The 16,949-nt window shown below is 57.2% G+C and overlaps 1 protein-coding gene across 1 annotated transcript in view; it reads left to right on the top strand.

Annotated features, from left to right (window-relative positions):
- The window catches only part of LOC144736306 (stAR-related lipid transfer protein 13-like), a gene marked incomplete at its 5' end in the record, with an annotated part of 150,757 nt that extends 141,170 nt beyond the window's left edge, over window positions 1-9,587 (top strand). Inside the window, 10 exon segments of the mRNA XM_078618953.1 lie at window positions 595-754; window positions 899-1,097; window positions 2,153-2,366; window positions 4,700-4,814; window positions 5,451-5,789; window positions 6,551-6,768; window positions 6,885-7,061; window positions 8,623-8,732; window positions 8,735-8,777; window positions 9,581-9,587. Coding sequence (XP_078475079.1) covers window positions 595-754; window positions 899-1,097; window positions 2,153-2,366; window positions 4,700-4,814; window positions 5,451-5,789; window positions 6,551-6,768; window positions 6,885-7,061; window positions 8,623-8,732; window positions 8,735-8,777; window positions 9,581-9,587 — 1,582 coding nt within the window.
- Window positions 9,588-16,949: the final 7,362 nt, after the last annotated feature.

Here is a 16,949-nt window from a genome sequence, read left to right as displayed (position 1 = left end):
CGACTCAGCGGTGTGTAAACAACGTCACTGGGGAGACAAAGGCGGCCGGGCGTGGTGCTGGCCACCCACCTCCTCGTGTGCCGTGCCGGCCTTCATAGGTGCTCGCTGACAGCACTTGCCCCAATAGTCTGTTAAGGCGATACGGGGGATCTTTGTCTTTTTTTCGTTGTGTCTGGCAAGCAGTGGCACTTTCCAGAAATGCACACACACGCACATGAACCCATGTGCGTGTGTCTCTGTGTGTGTGTCTCTGTGTGTGTGTCTCTGGGGAACGGTGGCACTCCCCAGGCACTCCACACACACACAGAGACACGTGCACACGCCGGCAGGCAGGCAGCACCGGTTGGTACCGCCACAGCGTCGCAGCCGTGGAAATGGCACACTGCCCGCTTCACGGGTGGCGGGGGCCTTGCTTGACCCCCCTGACCTCGTTCGCAGCGAGTCGAACCTTTGCGTGATTCCATAGTGATGCGGATGGGATGACGCACGCACGCAGGAAGCAGCGGTCACCCACCGCCCCCTACTGGGCGACACGCGGACGTGCGGCCTGAAAGCGGCCCTCTCTCCCTCTCTCTCTCTGCGCGCGTGCCGCAGGGCCGTGCCGCGCTTCATGAAGAGGGCCCGCGCCCCGGACTACCGCGACAAGGCCGTGTTCGGGGTGCCGCTGCTCGTCAACGCCCAGCGCACGGGCCAGCCGCTCCCCCAGAGCATCCAGCAGGCCATGCGGCACCTGCGCAACCACGGCCGGGACCAGGTGAGGGGGCCGGGTTCGCGCTCCCCGGAGCTTCGGCTCGACCCGAACGCGGCGGTCACGCCGGGCTCGATCGACGTGGAGATGCCGCCCCCTGACCCCTGACCTGACCCCTGACCCCCGACCCCTCCCACCGCCCCTCCACAGGTCGGCCTCTTCCGCAAGTGCGGCGTCAAGTCGCGCATCGAGGCCCTGCGGCAGATGAACGAGGCGTCGCCCGAGGGCGTCGACTACGGCGAGCAGTCGGCGTACGACGTTGCCGACTTGCTCAAGCAGTACTTCCGCGACCTCCCCGAGCCGCTGCTCACCAGCAAGCTGTCCGACACCTTCCTGCTCATCCACCAGTGTGCGTGGCGGGTCGCGACGCCGGCGGGCGGGGGGGCGCTTTGCGGACGAGCGTCGGGAGTGTCGTGAGCGTTGGGAGCGATCAGAGGGATGGGAACAATGGGGGGCACACAGAGCCGCCGCACGTCGCGCCAAACGTCGTGCGCGGCGCGCAAGGCACCAGCGGCGGTCGGCGGCGCGCCGGTCGCCCGTTGACGGCACGGCCGCGGTGCCTGGCGCCAGTGTGTGGAGTTCACGTGCAGTCGGAGCCTACCGGTGACCGCCTGCGGATGGATGCGCAGCTTAAACGTCAGTCGTGCAGGGGCCCTAGTTTTAGCCGACGCCGGTGATACGTTGCGTGCGTGCATCCGTACGTGTGTGTGTGTGTGCGTGCATCCGTACGTGTGTGCGTGCGGGTGCGTGCATGTGTGTGTGTGCGTGCGCGCTTGCGTGCGTCCATTTTTTGTCGCTATGGGGGGAGGAGGAAAGTGCCGGAGATCCCGGCATGAAACCCGTTGCAGAGCAGGAGCTCCTTGTTGCCGTGAGTCGCTTTCAGTGTCGCCGCTGCGCTGCCACCCGTCCGCTGCCCCCCTTCCCCCGGCCACCTCGCTCAAGTTACAGAAGTCCTTTGGACGGGAAGAAATCCGGGCTTCGTCTGACACCTCGCGGGTCGTCGGGTTTGGTTGGGCGCCGTTCCATCGCAGGCAACGTAACTCCTCCCACGTCGCGCGCTCGCTCAGGAGCGGAGAATTCGGCGTCGCGACGAGTTCGTTCGTCCGGTGGGAGCGTTGCTTAAAAATAATGCGTTTTATTTAAAATGTTAAATGGTCGGGATGGAGGGTCGGCCGTGCCTGGGCCGGAGCGTGTCGGTGGCCGCCTGTGAAGAGCGATGCGAGTTCTAAAATCTAGTTGTGTGCGTGTGTGCGCATGTGTGTGCGTACGTGCGCATGTGTGTTTGCGTGCGCGTGTGTGTGTGCGCGCGCGTGTGTGCGCGCGTGTTTGCGCGTGTGTGTGTGTGCGTACGTGCGCGTGTGTGTGTGCGTACGTGTGCTCTCGTATGTGTGTGTCCCCGCGCAGTCGTGCCCAAAGAGCAGCGGCTGGCGGCCGTGCAGGCCGCCGTGCTGCTCCTGCCGGACGAGAGCCGGGAGGCGCTGCAGTCGCTGCTCTTCCTGCTCAGCGACGTCGCCGCCTGCGTCGCCGACAACCAGATGACGCCAGGGAACCTCGCCATCTGCCTGGCGCCCTCCATCTTCCACCTCAACACCGCCAAGCGCGAGCACTCGTCCCCGAGGTGAGCCCCCCCCCACTACCCCCCTGCCCCCTTCCCCCACACGTCAGGCCCGTTCATCGAGCCGTTCGTCCGTGCCTCCGTCTATCCTTCCATTTGATGTCATCTGGCTCCCACATGATCGTGAAGCCTTCAATGGCTGTACCGGAGGAATTTCCATACAATGGGAGGCTGATCGATGCCCGGGTGCGGTCAAGGGATGGCTCCCTATTGCTCAACCATGTTATGTATGCCGATGATCTGGTAATTGCTGCTCGCTCAGAGGAGTTGGAGGTGCTGCTGCTGAACCTGCAGCTTGCCACTAACAGGTGAGGACTTACCATCAGCCCCACCAAAACTAAGCACCTGCCTGGGTATTTTGTGCCATCGGACACTCCACCCCCACAACTCCCAATCGGTGATGGGGCAGTTGTGGAGAGAGTGGAGAGTTTCCCATACCTGGGCAGTCGGCTCATGACTGGCTCCGGTTTGACAGCAGAGGTCTCACTCCGAATCAGTCGAGCGGCATTATCTTTTCATCGGTTGCATAACGCTGTGTGGAAGCTACCTGGTATGTCGCTCCGCACGAAGCTTCAGGTCTTCTCGGCCACAGTCATTCCCTCCCTTCTCTATGCTTGTGTAATAACACGCTGGAGACGGCTTGTAGAATCGGTCCTTTTATTTCACTTTCTTTGCAGTTCACAAACACTCCCCGTTGCTGGCAGGCAACGGGAAGTGGGCAGACAGTCTCCTCTCTCCCCTTATTTAATGCCTGGGTCACGTGGTACCCTCCAGCCAATCCTCAATAGCCTGCGCCGAATGTTCCAGATCCCCCATCAACTCCCGGGACCACGCCCCTGACTTATCTTCCCATTGGCTGAGGCCAAGACCACCGAAACCAATCACCTAGCTGACATCCCGTGATCACGCCGGGGCCATGCTCCCAGGCTCTTCCCCCATTGGCTGTAAAGCGGGACCGGCCAAGCCGATCACCACGTGAATCTGACATAGGCTCTTATTACACTTGCAAAACGTGGACACCCCAAATGGAACATCTTCGCCGGTTATAAACATTTAGGCTGGCCTGCCTACGATCCATCCTGGGTTTAAACAGGCTGGATTGTGTGAGGAGCTCACAAATCCTTGAAAGATCTGGGCAAAGTCCCATCGGTGAGCTCCTCTGGCAGGCAAGGCTGCGTTGGCTGGGCCATGTAACCCGCGTGCCCAGCCACCGCATGGCTAAACAGCTTTTGTTCGGCCGGATCGAGTGGGCTGAAAGGGCGCGGCACGGGCTAGAGAAGAGTTGGAGTGATGTGGTACAGGAGGATGTGGAGCTGAGTGGAATTGCCGATGACTGGTACCAGCGGTGTCAAGATTGGCCTCAGTGGAGGAGGCTCGTGAAGGACACTACTGGGTAGTTGGAGGCAGTCGCTCTCCAACAACAGCGGAGGGGGGAGGAGTGACGCTCACAACAATGAGCAGAGCGCCGGGTGGCTAAAGCACAGTAAGTTGGCACAGTAGGGGGCACAGGTGGTACATCTCACTCAGTCGACCCGTGGCACCTGCTGGGTCTGCCCCGTGACCTCCTGCCAGCGGGCGTTCGACACTTCACATGGCCTCAGCGTGCACATGGCTTGGCACAAGCATCGTGGTGACGTCACCGCCACTTAGTGGCGAATGGTGGTTGTTGTTGTGTGTGTGTGACTGTGGGGAGCAGTCGTGTAGCGGTTAACTACGAACCCGGCAACCCGGGTTCGATTTTCGCTCACGGCCAACATCAGTGACGATTATCTGAACCGGTCCTGCGCCTCCCCTAGGTCGACTCAGCCTCAAATGAGTACCTGGTGCGGTGTGTTAACATCGCCACTGGGGAGACAAAGGCGGTCGGGCGTGGTGATGGCCACCCACCCCCTCGTGTACCGTTCTGGCCTTCATAGGTGCTCGCTAACAGTACTTGCCCCTACAGTCTGTTAAGGCTATATGGGGGATCTTTTTCCTTGTGTGTGCGTGCCTGTTGTCTGCGTGTGTGTGTGTTTGGGGAGCGGTAGCACAACGGTTTGTGCACTGCACTACGAACCCGGCGACCCGAGTTCGATTCCCGCTCACGGCCAACACCCAGTGACGATAATCTGAACCGGTCCTGGGGCCTCCCCTAGATTGACTCAGCCTCAGATGAGTACCTGGTGCGGTGTGTAAAAACATCGCCGCTGGGGAGACAAAGGCGACCGGGCGTGGTGCTGGCCACCCATCCGGGTGCGACTGCTCGCTTGACAGCACTTGCCACGACAGTCTGTTAAGGCTACACGGTTGTGGGGTGGTCCTTTGTCTTTGTGCCGTGCCCCCGTGCGTAACATCAGGTCCATCCAGCGCAAGCACAGCATGGGCAAGCCCGACCACAAGGACCTGACGGAGAACCTTGCTGCCACGCAGGGCCTCACGCACATGATCTCCGAATGCAAGAAACTGTTCCAGGTGCGTGGAGCTTGAGACGAAAATGCGTTTTTTTTCTTTGTTTCTTCTTTCAGTCGCGACGCTCGCCGCTTGCCGTGAGATGCACCGGCGAGCAAACCGGCGGCCGTCAAAACCGGAATTGTGGGAACTAACGACGTCAATCGGCGTCGTTAGTTCCTGCACTACCGGTCTCCCCTGGCTCCTTCGTATTCGTCTCTCTCTGCGGAACAAATAAAATAATAACAAAAAAAATAAGAATTCCAGCAGAACCCATCGGCCGATCGCACGGCCCCCTGGGAGTCGTGCGACCTTTTCAGCGGCGTTGTTTCATGATGAGCCAAACTCCGGACCGGTTTTTTAATGCGCTGTGCCGAGTCGGCGAGTGCCAGCGAAATTGTCGTCTTTAACGCATGGGCTGCCAATTCGGCACTAATTTATCACCGGTGTCGTTGCGGAGAATGAAAGCGACAAAATAAATACGCAAATAAAACGTAAAGCAAATAAACAGACAATCGGTTTTTTTTAAATAATATTATTAAAATACAAACTTGTTTTGAAGCATGTCATTAACTTGTAACTCGAATGCAGAAGCGAGATTTTAAAATCCGAGAAATCCAATAACAACACCCCCCACCCTTCCCCCACTCCCCCCCCCAGGTGCCGCCGGAGATGCTGAAGCAGAGCCAGGGCTCCGGCGAGCCCACCGCCCGGCCCCGCCGCTCCTCCCTCCCCTCGTCGCCCTCCTCCTCCGCCTCCTCCACCTCGTCCTCCGCCTCCTCCTCCTCCTCCTCGTCGTGCGAGGGCGACGCCGACAGGGAGGCGGAGGGGAGCCGGCGGTGGCCGGCGGCGCTGGCGCCGGCGCCGTGCGACCCGGCGGAGCTGCGCGCCGCGCTGGACGAGCGGATCGAGGGGCTGCTCAAGGAGGCGCGGGACAAGTTCAGGGGCTGGACGGCCGCCCAGAGCCATGAGCACCACGTGGAGCTGTCCTACAGGAAGGTGCGGGCGGCCACGCGGGAGAGAGAGAGAGAGACGGAGAACGGCCGGGCCGCGCTCGCTCCGTAATCGTCGTCTTGATTGCGCCCGCCTGGACATGCGTCCGTCAGTCAGTTCATTCATCAGTGAGTCAGTCCGTCCATCCATCAGACAGTCAGCCAGTGCGGCCGTCAATCCGTCAGTGAGTCAGTCCGTCCATTCGTTAAGTCCATTCCGCTCCGTCCTCCTGTCCATCCCGACGATCTGTCCATCTGTCTGTCCGTCCGGTCCACCCTTCAAGCTCTCTGTCCGTCAGCCCACCTGTCTGCCCGCGCCCCGTCTGTTTGCCCGTCGTTCGTGCGGGGGTAAAGGGCACGGTTATTTATTTGTTAATCAGCCGCTGGATGGAGACCCGCTCGACTTGGTGTCGGATATCGTGTCCGGTGAAACTGACTATCCTGAAAGCATTCAAAACATTCTCGGCGATGCGGAACGCTCCACCGATGTTAGCCGTGGCCGGCAATGGGAACCTACAGCTCGCCGGCTTCACAGCCTCGGCGCTAAACCCACTGTGTTGTCATCGCTGATTTGCTTTACCTTCAGATATACCTTCAGATTTACCTTCAGATTTACCTGTAGCTTAACATTCCTCTGCCTTGCACGCCTATCGTGTTTGTCATCGTAACTTTCCTACTGGACATACGTGGGGGGAAAAAAGAGCTCCATCGCTCTTCGGATTTCTCCGATTCTGATCCGCGGTGGTGGCGGTGGCGGCGGCGGCGCAGGTGGAGGACGGCGCGCCGCTGCGAGCGTGGCGCGCCAGCGTGGAGGTGGAGGCGACGGTGGCCGAGGTGGTGCAGCGCGTGCTGCACGAGCGGGCGCTCTGGGACGACGGGCTGGTGCAGGAGCGGCGCGCCGTCGCCGCCGCCGGCCGCACCGACCTCGTGCAGTTCGCCACGGACGCGATGGCGCCCCAGCCCACCCGCGACCACGTGCTGATCAGGTGCGGCTCCCCACCCGCCGTCGATCCCACCCCTCCGTCCCCACGCCCGCCCTCCCCCCGCCCCCGACGTCGCCGGTGCTGACGACGGCGTCTGCGTGGTTTACTGCGTGCCGCAGGACGTGGCGCTCCGACCTCCCGCGCGGCGCCAGCGCCGTCGCCGCCGTCTCCGTGCCGGCGCCGGAGGCGCCCCTGGCCGGCGGCGTGCGCGCACACACGTACGACGCACGCTACCTCGTGGAGCCGCTGGCGCCCGCACGCTGCAGGCTCACCTACGTCTGCCGCATCGACATGCGGTACGCCGTGCCACCCGCCGTGCCACCCGCCGTGCCACCCACCACCCCACCCACCACCCCGCTCCCCACCCCACCTACCACACCCTCCCCACCCCACCCACCACGCCATCACGCCACCCACCATTCCACCCACCACCCCGACCCCACCCACCATGCCACCCACCACACCACCCGCCATGCCACCCCCCACCCCACCCACCACACCCTCCCCACCCCACCCACCATGCCATCACGCCACCCACCATTCCACCCACCACCCCGACCCCACCCACCATGCCACCCACCACACCACCCGCCATGCCACCCCCCACGCCAGCCACCACACCCTCCCCACCCCACCCCACCACACCGCCACGCCACCCACGATTCCACCCACCACGCCACCCACGACCCCACTCACCATGCCACCCACCACCCCATCCGCCACCCCACCCCACCCACCACCCGCCATCCCATCCACAACCCCACCCACCACGCCACCCACCACCCCACCCGCCACACCGCCCACCACTCCTGCAGCCCTATTTAGAAAGCTTGAAACAGTGAATAGCTTGCAAAGTTCGGGCCGGCTGTGCGCCCCGCGTCACGGCAGGCCTCTCGATCCGCCCCGGCTTCAGCTCGGCGGCCGCTATTCGTGCCGGGCGACGGTAGCGACCGCGCCGCGATAGCGCCGAGTGCTCGCGCATTTACCTGCTCGCTGTGGAGCTTCGCGGTGTGGGCCTGGTGGCCGCCCTGGTTAATACCACGGGGCGTTTTATAACAACATCAAAAAAAGGATACTGGCACCGGCTGCTTTGCCGTCATTCGGTATCACGGTTCCAAATTTGATTGGGCAAAGCCACGTAGCAACATTGCGTCCGACCGTGAAATTACGGCAGACGGTACCCGTCTGTGAAGCATAGCGCCTTCCTGACTGCTGTGCACGACGGGAATGGCTCCATTGCCCCTTGTGACCGTGGTCGCTTACATCACCCAGCACTCGTGTGTGAGTGTTTGTGAGTGTTGTGTTTGTGAGTGTGCGAGTGTTTGTGAGTGTGTTTGTGAGTGTGGGAGTGTTGCATTTGTGAGTGTTTGTGAGTGTGTGAGTGTTTGTGAGTGTGTGAGTGTTTGTGAGTGTGTTTGTGAGTGTTTGTGAGTGTGTGCGAGTGTGTGGAGCAGTGGCTTAGAGGTTAGCGAGCAGCACTATGAAACCGGTGACTCGAGTTCGACTCCCGCTCACAAATAAAAAAACAGTGGCGAATATCTGAGCCGGTCATGGGCCTCAAATGAGTACCTGTTGCAGTGTGTAAAAATCGCCATCCGGGAGACAGAGGTGACCAGGTGTGGTGCTGGCCACCTATCCCACTCGGGAGAAATTTGGCAAACTAGGCGAGGCCCAGGGTCCGCCGTGATGATGGTAGGCCCAGGGTCCGCCGTGATGGCCTCGCCTTGCCGGGAGCCTCTAAGGCCCACCACTGCGCTGTGACGAGGAGCGTGGTCCTGGGGGCGGCCGAAGTCGGGGGCCGTCGCTTAGCCCCCGTGGCCACATCCCTGACCTGTCTCTCCCCTGCTCCGCGCCCAGGGGTCGAACCTCCGACTGGTACGTCAAGGTGTTTGGGCACCTCTGCGCGTCCGAGGTGGCACGCATCCGCGACTCCTTCCAGGCCCACGCGTCCGACGGCCCCGAGACAAAGATTTGAGCGTTCTCCACGACGACACCGCAAGCTCCCAAGCGAGGTGCGCAGCTCGTTGAACCACGCTCGCTATTCTTAACTATTTATGAAACTGGTTAAAAGTTTTTTTTTTACGTTACCAGGTAAGGCCTCGCTGAGCTACTAAAAGCTGTTTTTGTCAGAAGCGACCCTGGCTATCAGGGTCAATGAAGTGGCTCATCACCGTCATCGCATGGAAGTTCACAGCAGCAGCCAAAACTCTCTTAAACGCGCATTGATTCTAAATATGACTAAGAATGGCTGTGATTGGCCAACAGAAATGGCTTCATGCTTCTGAGATCGGCTGTTTCAATTGTAACTTTTTTTTTACTTTTTAGTTTGAGCTTTGTAGCTCATTTCCATGAAGTGATGTGGCCACAAATGATAGCTCAACGAAGTGGCTTATCACGTGGAAGCTTACGGCAGCCAAATACTCTCAACGCACGATGTTGATTCTAAATGTGAAGGCAAAAACCGGAGGAGCTGAATAGAAATCCATGCGACCATGGGGAGAGAAACACGCAAATTCCAAATATACCGGCGTCATGGTCGGGATCGAACCCACGACCTCCTGTTTGCCGGGCGAGGGAGTTAACATCCCGCCACTGGTGCGCCTCGGTGTGGTTTCAGGTCGATCCAGACAGCGACGTCCCATCCATCGAGAGACACGAGGAGGACACGAGGAGGACACGGGCGGCGATTTCCGCCCACGCTGCTGCCGCTGCCTCGGGACCGCGACGGCCGATGGCCCAGACTCGGACTCCCCGCGTGGCGTTGAACGACACCGAGAATCCCCTCCCCCCCCCGTCCCGTCCCGTCCCGTCTAAGGGTGTGAACCGACACCGCGCGAGGTGACGCCGGCGCCGGCTGGGCGCCTGCACTTCAGGAAGGCCGCTCCCGCCGGGGGACCGAGTCTCTCCACACTGCATTGTGGTCAACGTCGCTGTTGCTGGCGTCCTTTTACTCCCGGGCCCGCGACGAGGTGCCACGGAAGGCGGTGATTCACACGCCACGGAAGGCATTGATTGCGTGACAAAGGAAACCGCTGGACAATCCGCCGTGCAATAATAGTGGTGATGGTGGTGATGGGCGGTGAGGAATCGCGCGTGTGTGCGTGTGCGCGTGTGCGTACGTTTGTGTTACGGTAGCGGTTAGCGCGCTGCACTACGAACGCGGCCACCCGAGTTCGATTCACGCTCACGGCCAACGCCAGTGACGATTATCTGAACCGGTCCTGGGCCTCTCCCTAGGTCGACTCAGCCTCAAATGAGTACCCGGTGCGCGGTGCGTAAACATCGCCACCGGGGAGACTAAGGCAGCCGGGCGCGGTGGTGGCCACCCACCCCATCGTGTGCCACAATGCCGGCCTTCATAGGTGCTGCTCGCTAACAGCACTTTCCCCGACAGTCTGTTACAGGCTATACGGGGGACCTTTGTCTGTGTGCGTGGAACGGTGACTCGGTGGCAAGCGCAATGCACTACGAACCTTCGGGACCCGAGTTCCATCTTTGACGATCCGGTTTCTAAACCCGGCTCGAACCTGCTCTAAAACCAATACCCATGCAGCGTGCAGCGTGCGTGAAACGTCTGCATTGGGGAGACAAAGGTGGCCCTGAGTGGGGTTACTGTCCACGCGGCTTCCGCATGTGCCGTGCCTCACCTTGACTGGCACTCGGTCACGGCGCTCACCCCTACAGCCCCGTAGTGGCGATGTCTGGGGGATGTTTGTATTTGCGTGCGTGTGTGGGTGTGTGTGGGGAGCGGTAGTGTAGCGGTTAGCGCTACACTGCGCTACGAATCCCGCCGAACCGAGTTCGATTCCCGCTCATGGCCACCAACACCAGTGACAATTATCTGAACCGGTCCCGGGCCTCCTCTAGGTCGACTCGGCCTCAAACGAGTACCCGGTGCGGTGTGTAAACATCGCCACCGGGAAGACAAAGGCGGCCGGGCGTGGTGTTGGCCACCCACCCCCTCGTGTGCCGTGCCGGCCTTCATAGGTGCTGCTACTCGCTTAACAGCACTTGCCCCAACAGAGTCTGTTAAGGCTACACGGTTTGGATGTTTGTGTAATGTGTACGTTTGGATGTTTATGTATTTGGGTGGTGGGCATTCAACCTCGATAACCTTGAGCCACGATGTCTTTTTTCCCGATGAACTCTTGAGAATTCACGCAAACCGATGACGAATCGCACCGGCGGTCGTGTGGAAGCCTTCCCGTGAAAAACGGCCTCGGAGGGGACTTTCCAAGCGTCCTCTCTTTTTTTGTTTTACGGAAGTGCTTTTCATTCGACCCCGTGAGAGTGTGCGTGTTCTATCGAGCGTGGCTTCACGGAAGCAACGGTGACAATGTCGACGACGAGGAACATTTATTTGAAAACAACCAAAGATAGTTTTTTTGTTCTTTTCGTACAAAACTGTTCACCTTTTCGACGGAGCGGCGAGTCGGAAAATGCCACTGCACATTTTTTTTATTTTCTATATATGTGTGTGTGTGTACATATAATATATACTAGCGCGTGTGTGTGTGGGTGTATAATTACTTACGAGTCTTATTTGGCGGCGAAGCACACTGGATTTCAAGGGTGCAAGCCGAGCGATCGCAAGTTTCACTTCCTTACCGTGCAGCTGGGCATCGCCTGTGGCGTAAGGGGGTCACAGCGCGCGTCGGTGGAAGGCCGCCGGGTCGCGCTCCCCCCTTCCCCCCCCCCCCCGTCTCCACTGCCCCTCTGTCCACCCCCAGCGGCGTCACCGGGTTCACGGCGGCGGGTCGATCGGCGGGTCAATCCGCGGGTCGCCCACTCTGAGAACCGCCTCCGATTAGCACGGTTGGCTCCGTGCGGTGCGGGAGAAGTTCAACGCACGCCGCTCCTCCGTGTGGCTGCCGTGCCGAGTTCCTCCTCCTACCTCCCCCCACCGCCACCACCGCCCCGGTGTGTTCCAGTTTCTCCGTTGCTTTCACCATCGCTCTCGTCTCTCGCTCTTGATCTTCGTCCGGTCGCCTTCTTTCGTCGTTTCCCGCCCTCCCCCCCCGCGGTAGATCCTTGACTCGCTCCCCCTCTTGCTCGTTAAGCGCCGTGATTGCCGGCGGCGCGGTCGCGGTTTCCGGCACTGGAAACATTGTCGCCATTGCGCCACCCCCAGCTCATAAGTTGACCGAGGCTGAGCCAAGTTGCACCCGAGCCTCGTCAGCTTGTAACTTCTTTTTCTCTCTCTGTTTTATATTTTTAAAATGGTCTATTTAAAACAAATACCATAGAATGTAATAACATTTAATATATGTGTGCGTGCGTGCGTGCGTGTACAGTGGTTACAATTAATATAAAAACTAAAAAGTAAAAAAAATAACTCTGAACCGTTGTTACAGATGATTGCAACTTTTTGCGTCTATTGAAAGAGCCGATCTCGGAAGCATGAAGCCATTTCTGTCGGCCAATCACAGCCATTCTTATTTATATTTAGAATCAACGCGCGTTTAAGAGTATTTTGCCTGCTGCTATGAATTTCCACGGGACGGCGGTGATGAGCCACTTTGCTGGGCCATCAAATTGTTTGATTGGCAGGGCCGCTTTTGAAAAAGAACGCTGCAGATTATAGCTTTTTATGATTTTCATCTCATCGACGTGCCCTCAACTCGACGAAGCATCCACCGAGGATCCCTCGCAGGGCAGCGCAGCGCGTTAGAGAAGTCGGCCGATGGAAGCACCTCGAATCCCTCCGAGCGACATCGGACGTACGCGGTAGAGGGGGGAGGGGGGCGTGCTTCCTCGCCCCCTTGGGAGCGATGTTCAGCCGCTCTTAATCCGTTGCTGGACGAGAGCTCCCTCCGTTCGGAAGTCGCCTCGCTCTGCCAGGACGCAGAGCCATCGGCAAAGGCGTCCGTTTGCCACCGGTTCGGCCTCTTTCAAGGCCGTGGCTAAGAAGCCCGACGGCCGTGTCGTTACACGCATCGGCTCACATCCTCAACAGCCATCATCTCAGATGCGCTGATGCAGTGGGGACGGTACAACGAGCTGTGGGCCACCAACGCCCGTCTCAAGATTCGCGTCATCGGAAACGTGTCTCGAGGATTAGCCGATAGGAACGTATCTAAAGATTCGCCAATGGGAACGTGCCGTAAGATTTTCGGATCGGAATGGGTCTAAAGATTCGCCGATAGGAACATGTCTTATTCAGATCCGCTGATCGGAACGTCTTATTAAGATCCGCCGATAGGAATGTCTTAAGATTTGGCAATGGGAACGAGTATTTTTACGATGTGCCGATATGAACGTGTCTTAAGAATCGCCGATAGGAACGTGTGCGTGACTCTTACTGCGAAGCTCTCGCAGTCCCTGTTAGTGGCGCCACGCACGGCAACACACACGGTGATGTGTATTGGTACCCGCAGCGCCACCACCACGCTGGGAGACCAGAATGTAGAGAGTGTGGTGCCGACTCTTGCTACGAACGGGCACACACGCACAGTGACTGCTACTTACTAACGGGTTCGGTTTCAGAGGTCTGTTCGTCAGTCTAATCAAATTTTACTCCCGTCGATTCCAAACATGTTGTACGGCGTGTACACTAAACATGGGGCACGGCTTTCGAAGTTGTATAATCTCATGTAGATGCCACTGGTTCTTCACGTTCTGCAGATGTAGATGCCACTGGCTCTTAACGTGCTGCAAATGCAGATGTCACTGGTTCGTCATGTTCTGCAGATGTAGATGCCACTGGTTCTTCACGTTCTGCAGATGTAGATGCCACTGGTTCTTCACGTTCTGCAGTTGTAGATGCCACTGGTTCTTCACGTTCTGCAGATGGAGATGCCACTGGTTCTTCACGTGTTGCAGATGTAGATGCCACTGGTTCTTCACGTTTTGCAGCTGTAGATGCCACTGGTTCTTCACGTTCTGTAGACGTAGATGCCACTGGTTCTTCATGTTCTGCAGATGTAGATGCCACTGGTTCTAAACGTGCTGCAGATGTAGATGCCACTGGTTCTTCACGCTCTGCAGGTGTAGATGCCACTGGTTCTTCACGTTCTGCAGATGTAGATGCCACTGGTTCTTCACGTTCTGCAGATGTAGATGCCACCACAACCATCTATTGCACAACGGTTGAACTTACGACTCTCACTCCGAACAGGCAACTGGACATACGGACAGGTTTGTTCGTATCTCTGAAAGTTGCTGGATGAGAGCCTCCCCTACGCTATGGCGGGGCCGTGTGGATGTGAGTTGACCATCCTTCAGCATCTAAATATTTTCAGCAGGAGGAATAATCTGATGAGCTATGAAGCTCTTCTATCACCGATGTCCAAGCCTGGGGCACGGGGTCAGTGTGACTTGGTGAAGGCGAGCAGCGTAGACATCGCGGGCCTACGCCGCCTCTAGTCGTAACGCAGCTGTGTCAATGCGTGGCGGTGGTCGCCCATCCAGGCACTAGCCAGGCTCACAACCAGCTTAGCTTGTGAGATGTGACGAGATGGGTCCCGCCGGTGCGTTGTGATGTTGTGGTGGGGCGCGAGCCTGTGCAGAACGACGATGTTCATGGGGTCTTCCTGCTCGGCTCATCCTCCACATCTCATTCCCAACCTCACTGCCTCCCTCACTATCCCCACTTGGGAAAAAAGTGCAAACGCAGAAAGTCAAGCCAACCACTTCGTGTGTTCACCAGCTCTCTCGCGTGTTCACCAGCTCTCTCGCGTGTTCACCAGCCCTCTGGCGTGTTCACCAGCTCTATCACGTGTTCACCAGCCCTCTTGCGTGCTCACTACCATTGTGGCTGGTGATTACCTTTGTTGTGTGTACCTCCAAAACCGCCTTAAATCCAGACCGATCGTATCAACACCAAAGGGCGACTGGCTGTCAGCGTGTTATTGTTCCTTGACTGAACAATGCATCCAACCGTGCCGGCTGATAACTTTGAAAGGGCATTGACGGTAAAAAATCAGCCCGGACCGGCCAAAACCTGTCGGGCCTTCATTCACGTATTGTTGGTGGAAGGGAATTTTCTGCCGATAATTTTCCATGCAAATTCAAAGTATTTATATTCTTAGCAATCCAGCTTGGATGTTTTCACCGAAATATTGCTGGAACCTTCCGCGCGCTCTATCTCTCTCTCCCCCACCAAACACTGCTCATCTGCGATGCCCCCTGCTGGTGCGAGTTGCTGCTGCAACATAAATAACATCCCAGCCCCAAGTGTGTGGAGCCGTGAGGTCACTTCCCCACAGACCAACGTAGATGTCATGGGAAATGCCCAAGATGAAAAATATCCTGTCGCTTGAGAAGAGGAATGGTCCAGGCTGACCCACGTGGCCTGCTTTGTTTTAGTCATGTCGCCCCGCACAGCGAATTTCGGATGCCCAGATAGATTTCTCGGATACCGGGTTTTGTCTCGCTTTACGCCAGGGGTGGGGAACGTCTGGCCCGCGGGCCGTATAAGGCCCACGAAATCATTTAGTCTGGCCCTGCCAAGGCAACTGCACGACTCGAAATTCAATAAATCTAGGAGCTTTTTTCACAGCAACATAAATTTCATTTTGTATGGCCCGCCAATGATGGTATAAATATCCAAATGGCCCTTGGCAGAACAAAGGTTCCCCACCCCTGCTTTACGTGCCGAGTGGCGCGTGCAGTACGTCACGGCACGCAAGACTGTTCAACTTCCGACCGCATAATATCCGCACATGGGTGAATTCATAGGGGCAACACTGGCATGGCGAATTTTGTTTATAAATAGGCAAGCCTCATCATGGGACCTCTTTTGCCAGTACCAAAATATACTAATAGGGTTTTCCCCTTTTTTCTGGCAACAAAACTGACACCTTTTGCAAGGAATCATGTTTACATTAACCACGATACTTGCAGTCAAATGCAAACAAAAAACAATACTCTGGTAATTTATGCATTGTCTTTGAAACTGATTGGTCCACACCAGAGATAGCTTTCTTTGGAGCCTCGTCTCATATGGTGTTCGACCAGATGACGCCAAAAGGCATAAATTACCAGAGTATTGTTTTTTGTTGGCATTTGACTGCAAGTATTGTGGTTAATGTAAACATGATTCCTTGCAAAAGGTCTCAGTTTTGTTGCCAGAAAAAAGGGGAAAACCCTATTAGTAAATTGGCAAGCCGCTATATATGTGTGTAGTGTGTACACGCGAAAACGCACGCACACACTACACCGAACCCGCGTACAGCGAGGAAAGCCTGCATTGGGAATTTTTGCCACGCCGATGGGATTTCGTGCGGCTGGACATGGCGCGCGCCATCCCTCTTCGTCCGCCGTTCAGCCGAGCGTTTGAATCATTCCCACGCTGTGCGTTTTCTCCACCCACCCCACCCCACCTACTCCGAGCGAGCGTTGGGAGATTGTTCGATCGCTTTTAAAAGGAAACTGGAATCGTTTTTTTCGTGTCGTCGCGTTTTTCGGCTTCCTAAAATGTCATTCATTTCATCGGAGCGAAAAAAAAGTATTACCATTTTTCTGGAATTATACGGAGCAAGCTATGTATTGGACTCATCAGTGTTACGAGTTGTTAGTATCGATTGGTGATAAACGACCGGTACGAAGACACCGTCGCCGCGTAGACAAAGTGCGCTGTACGCGGTGTGTGTGCAACAAACCGTCAGAGTTTCACATTGTGGGTTTTTATTTATTTAGATACGTAGAGACCCATAGAGATACGTAGAGACCCAGAGATATATGTCGAGGCCCAGAGAGATACATAGAGACCCGTAGGGATACCCGGAGACTCGGGAGAAACGAAGAGACCCATAGAGATTCTTAGATGTTCATAGAGATACGTAGAGATACATAGAGGCTCAGTGATATGTCGACCCATAGAGGAACGTAGAGACTCACAGAGATACACAGAGACTCGTAGAGATACGTAGGTAGACATTACAGGCAAGCTACAGGAGTGCGATTGTGGCCATGCAACCCAAACTACGGGCCACACGGCAAGCCACAGGAGTTTGCGCTGATTCAACGGAGGAACAGCAAAACGACACGAACTCTCTCTGCTGGCAGGCGTCAACAGTGGCATTTGTCTTCTCCGAACACAATGTGCAGTACGCAAGCAGAAGATACACGGAGATGCACCGACACGCATAGATACGTAGAGACCAACACAAGACGAAGCCAGAGCACGATTTTGGCCATGCAACATAAACGATTGGCCACGTAGTAAACTCACAGCGACTTGT

This window comes from Lampetra planeri, chromosome 60 (genome assembly GCF_965212315.1).
Source record: "Lampetra planeri chromosome 60, kcLamPlan1.2.h2, whole genome shotgun sequence".
Classification (NCBI taxonomy): Eukaryota; Metazoa; Chordata; class Hyperoartia; order Petromyzontiformes; family Petromyzontidae; genus Lampetra; species Lampetra planeri.
Note: the sequence above shows the minus strand (reverse complement) of the source record. Positions and strands in the feature narration are given on the sequence as shown.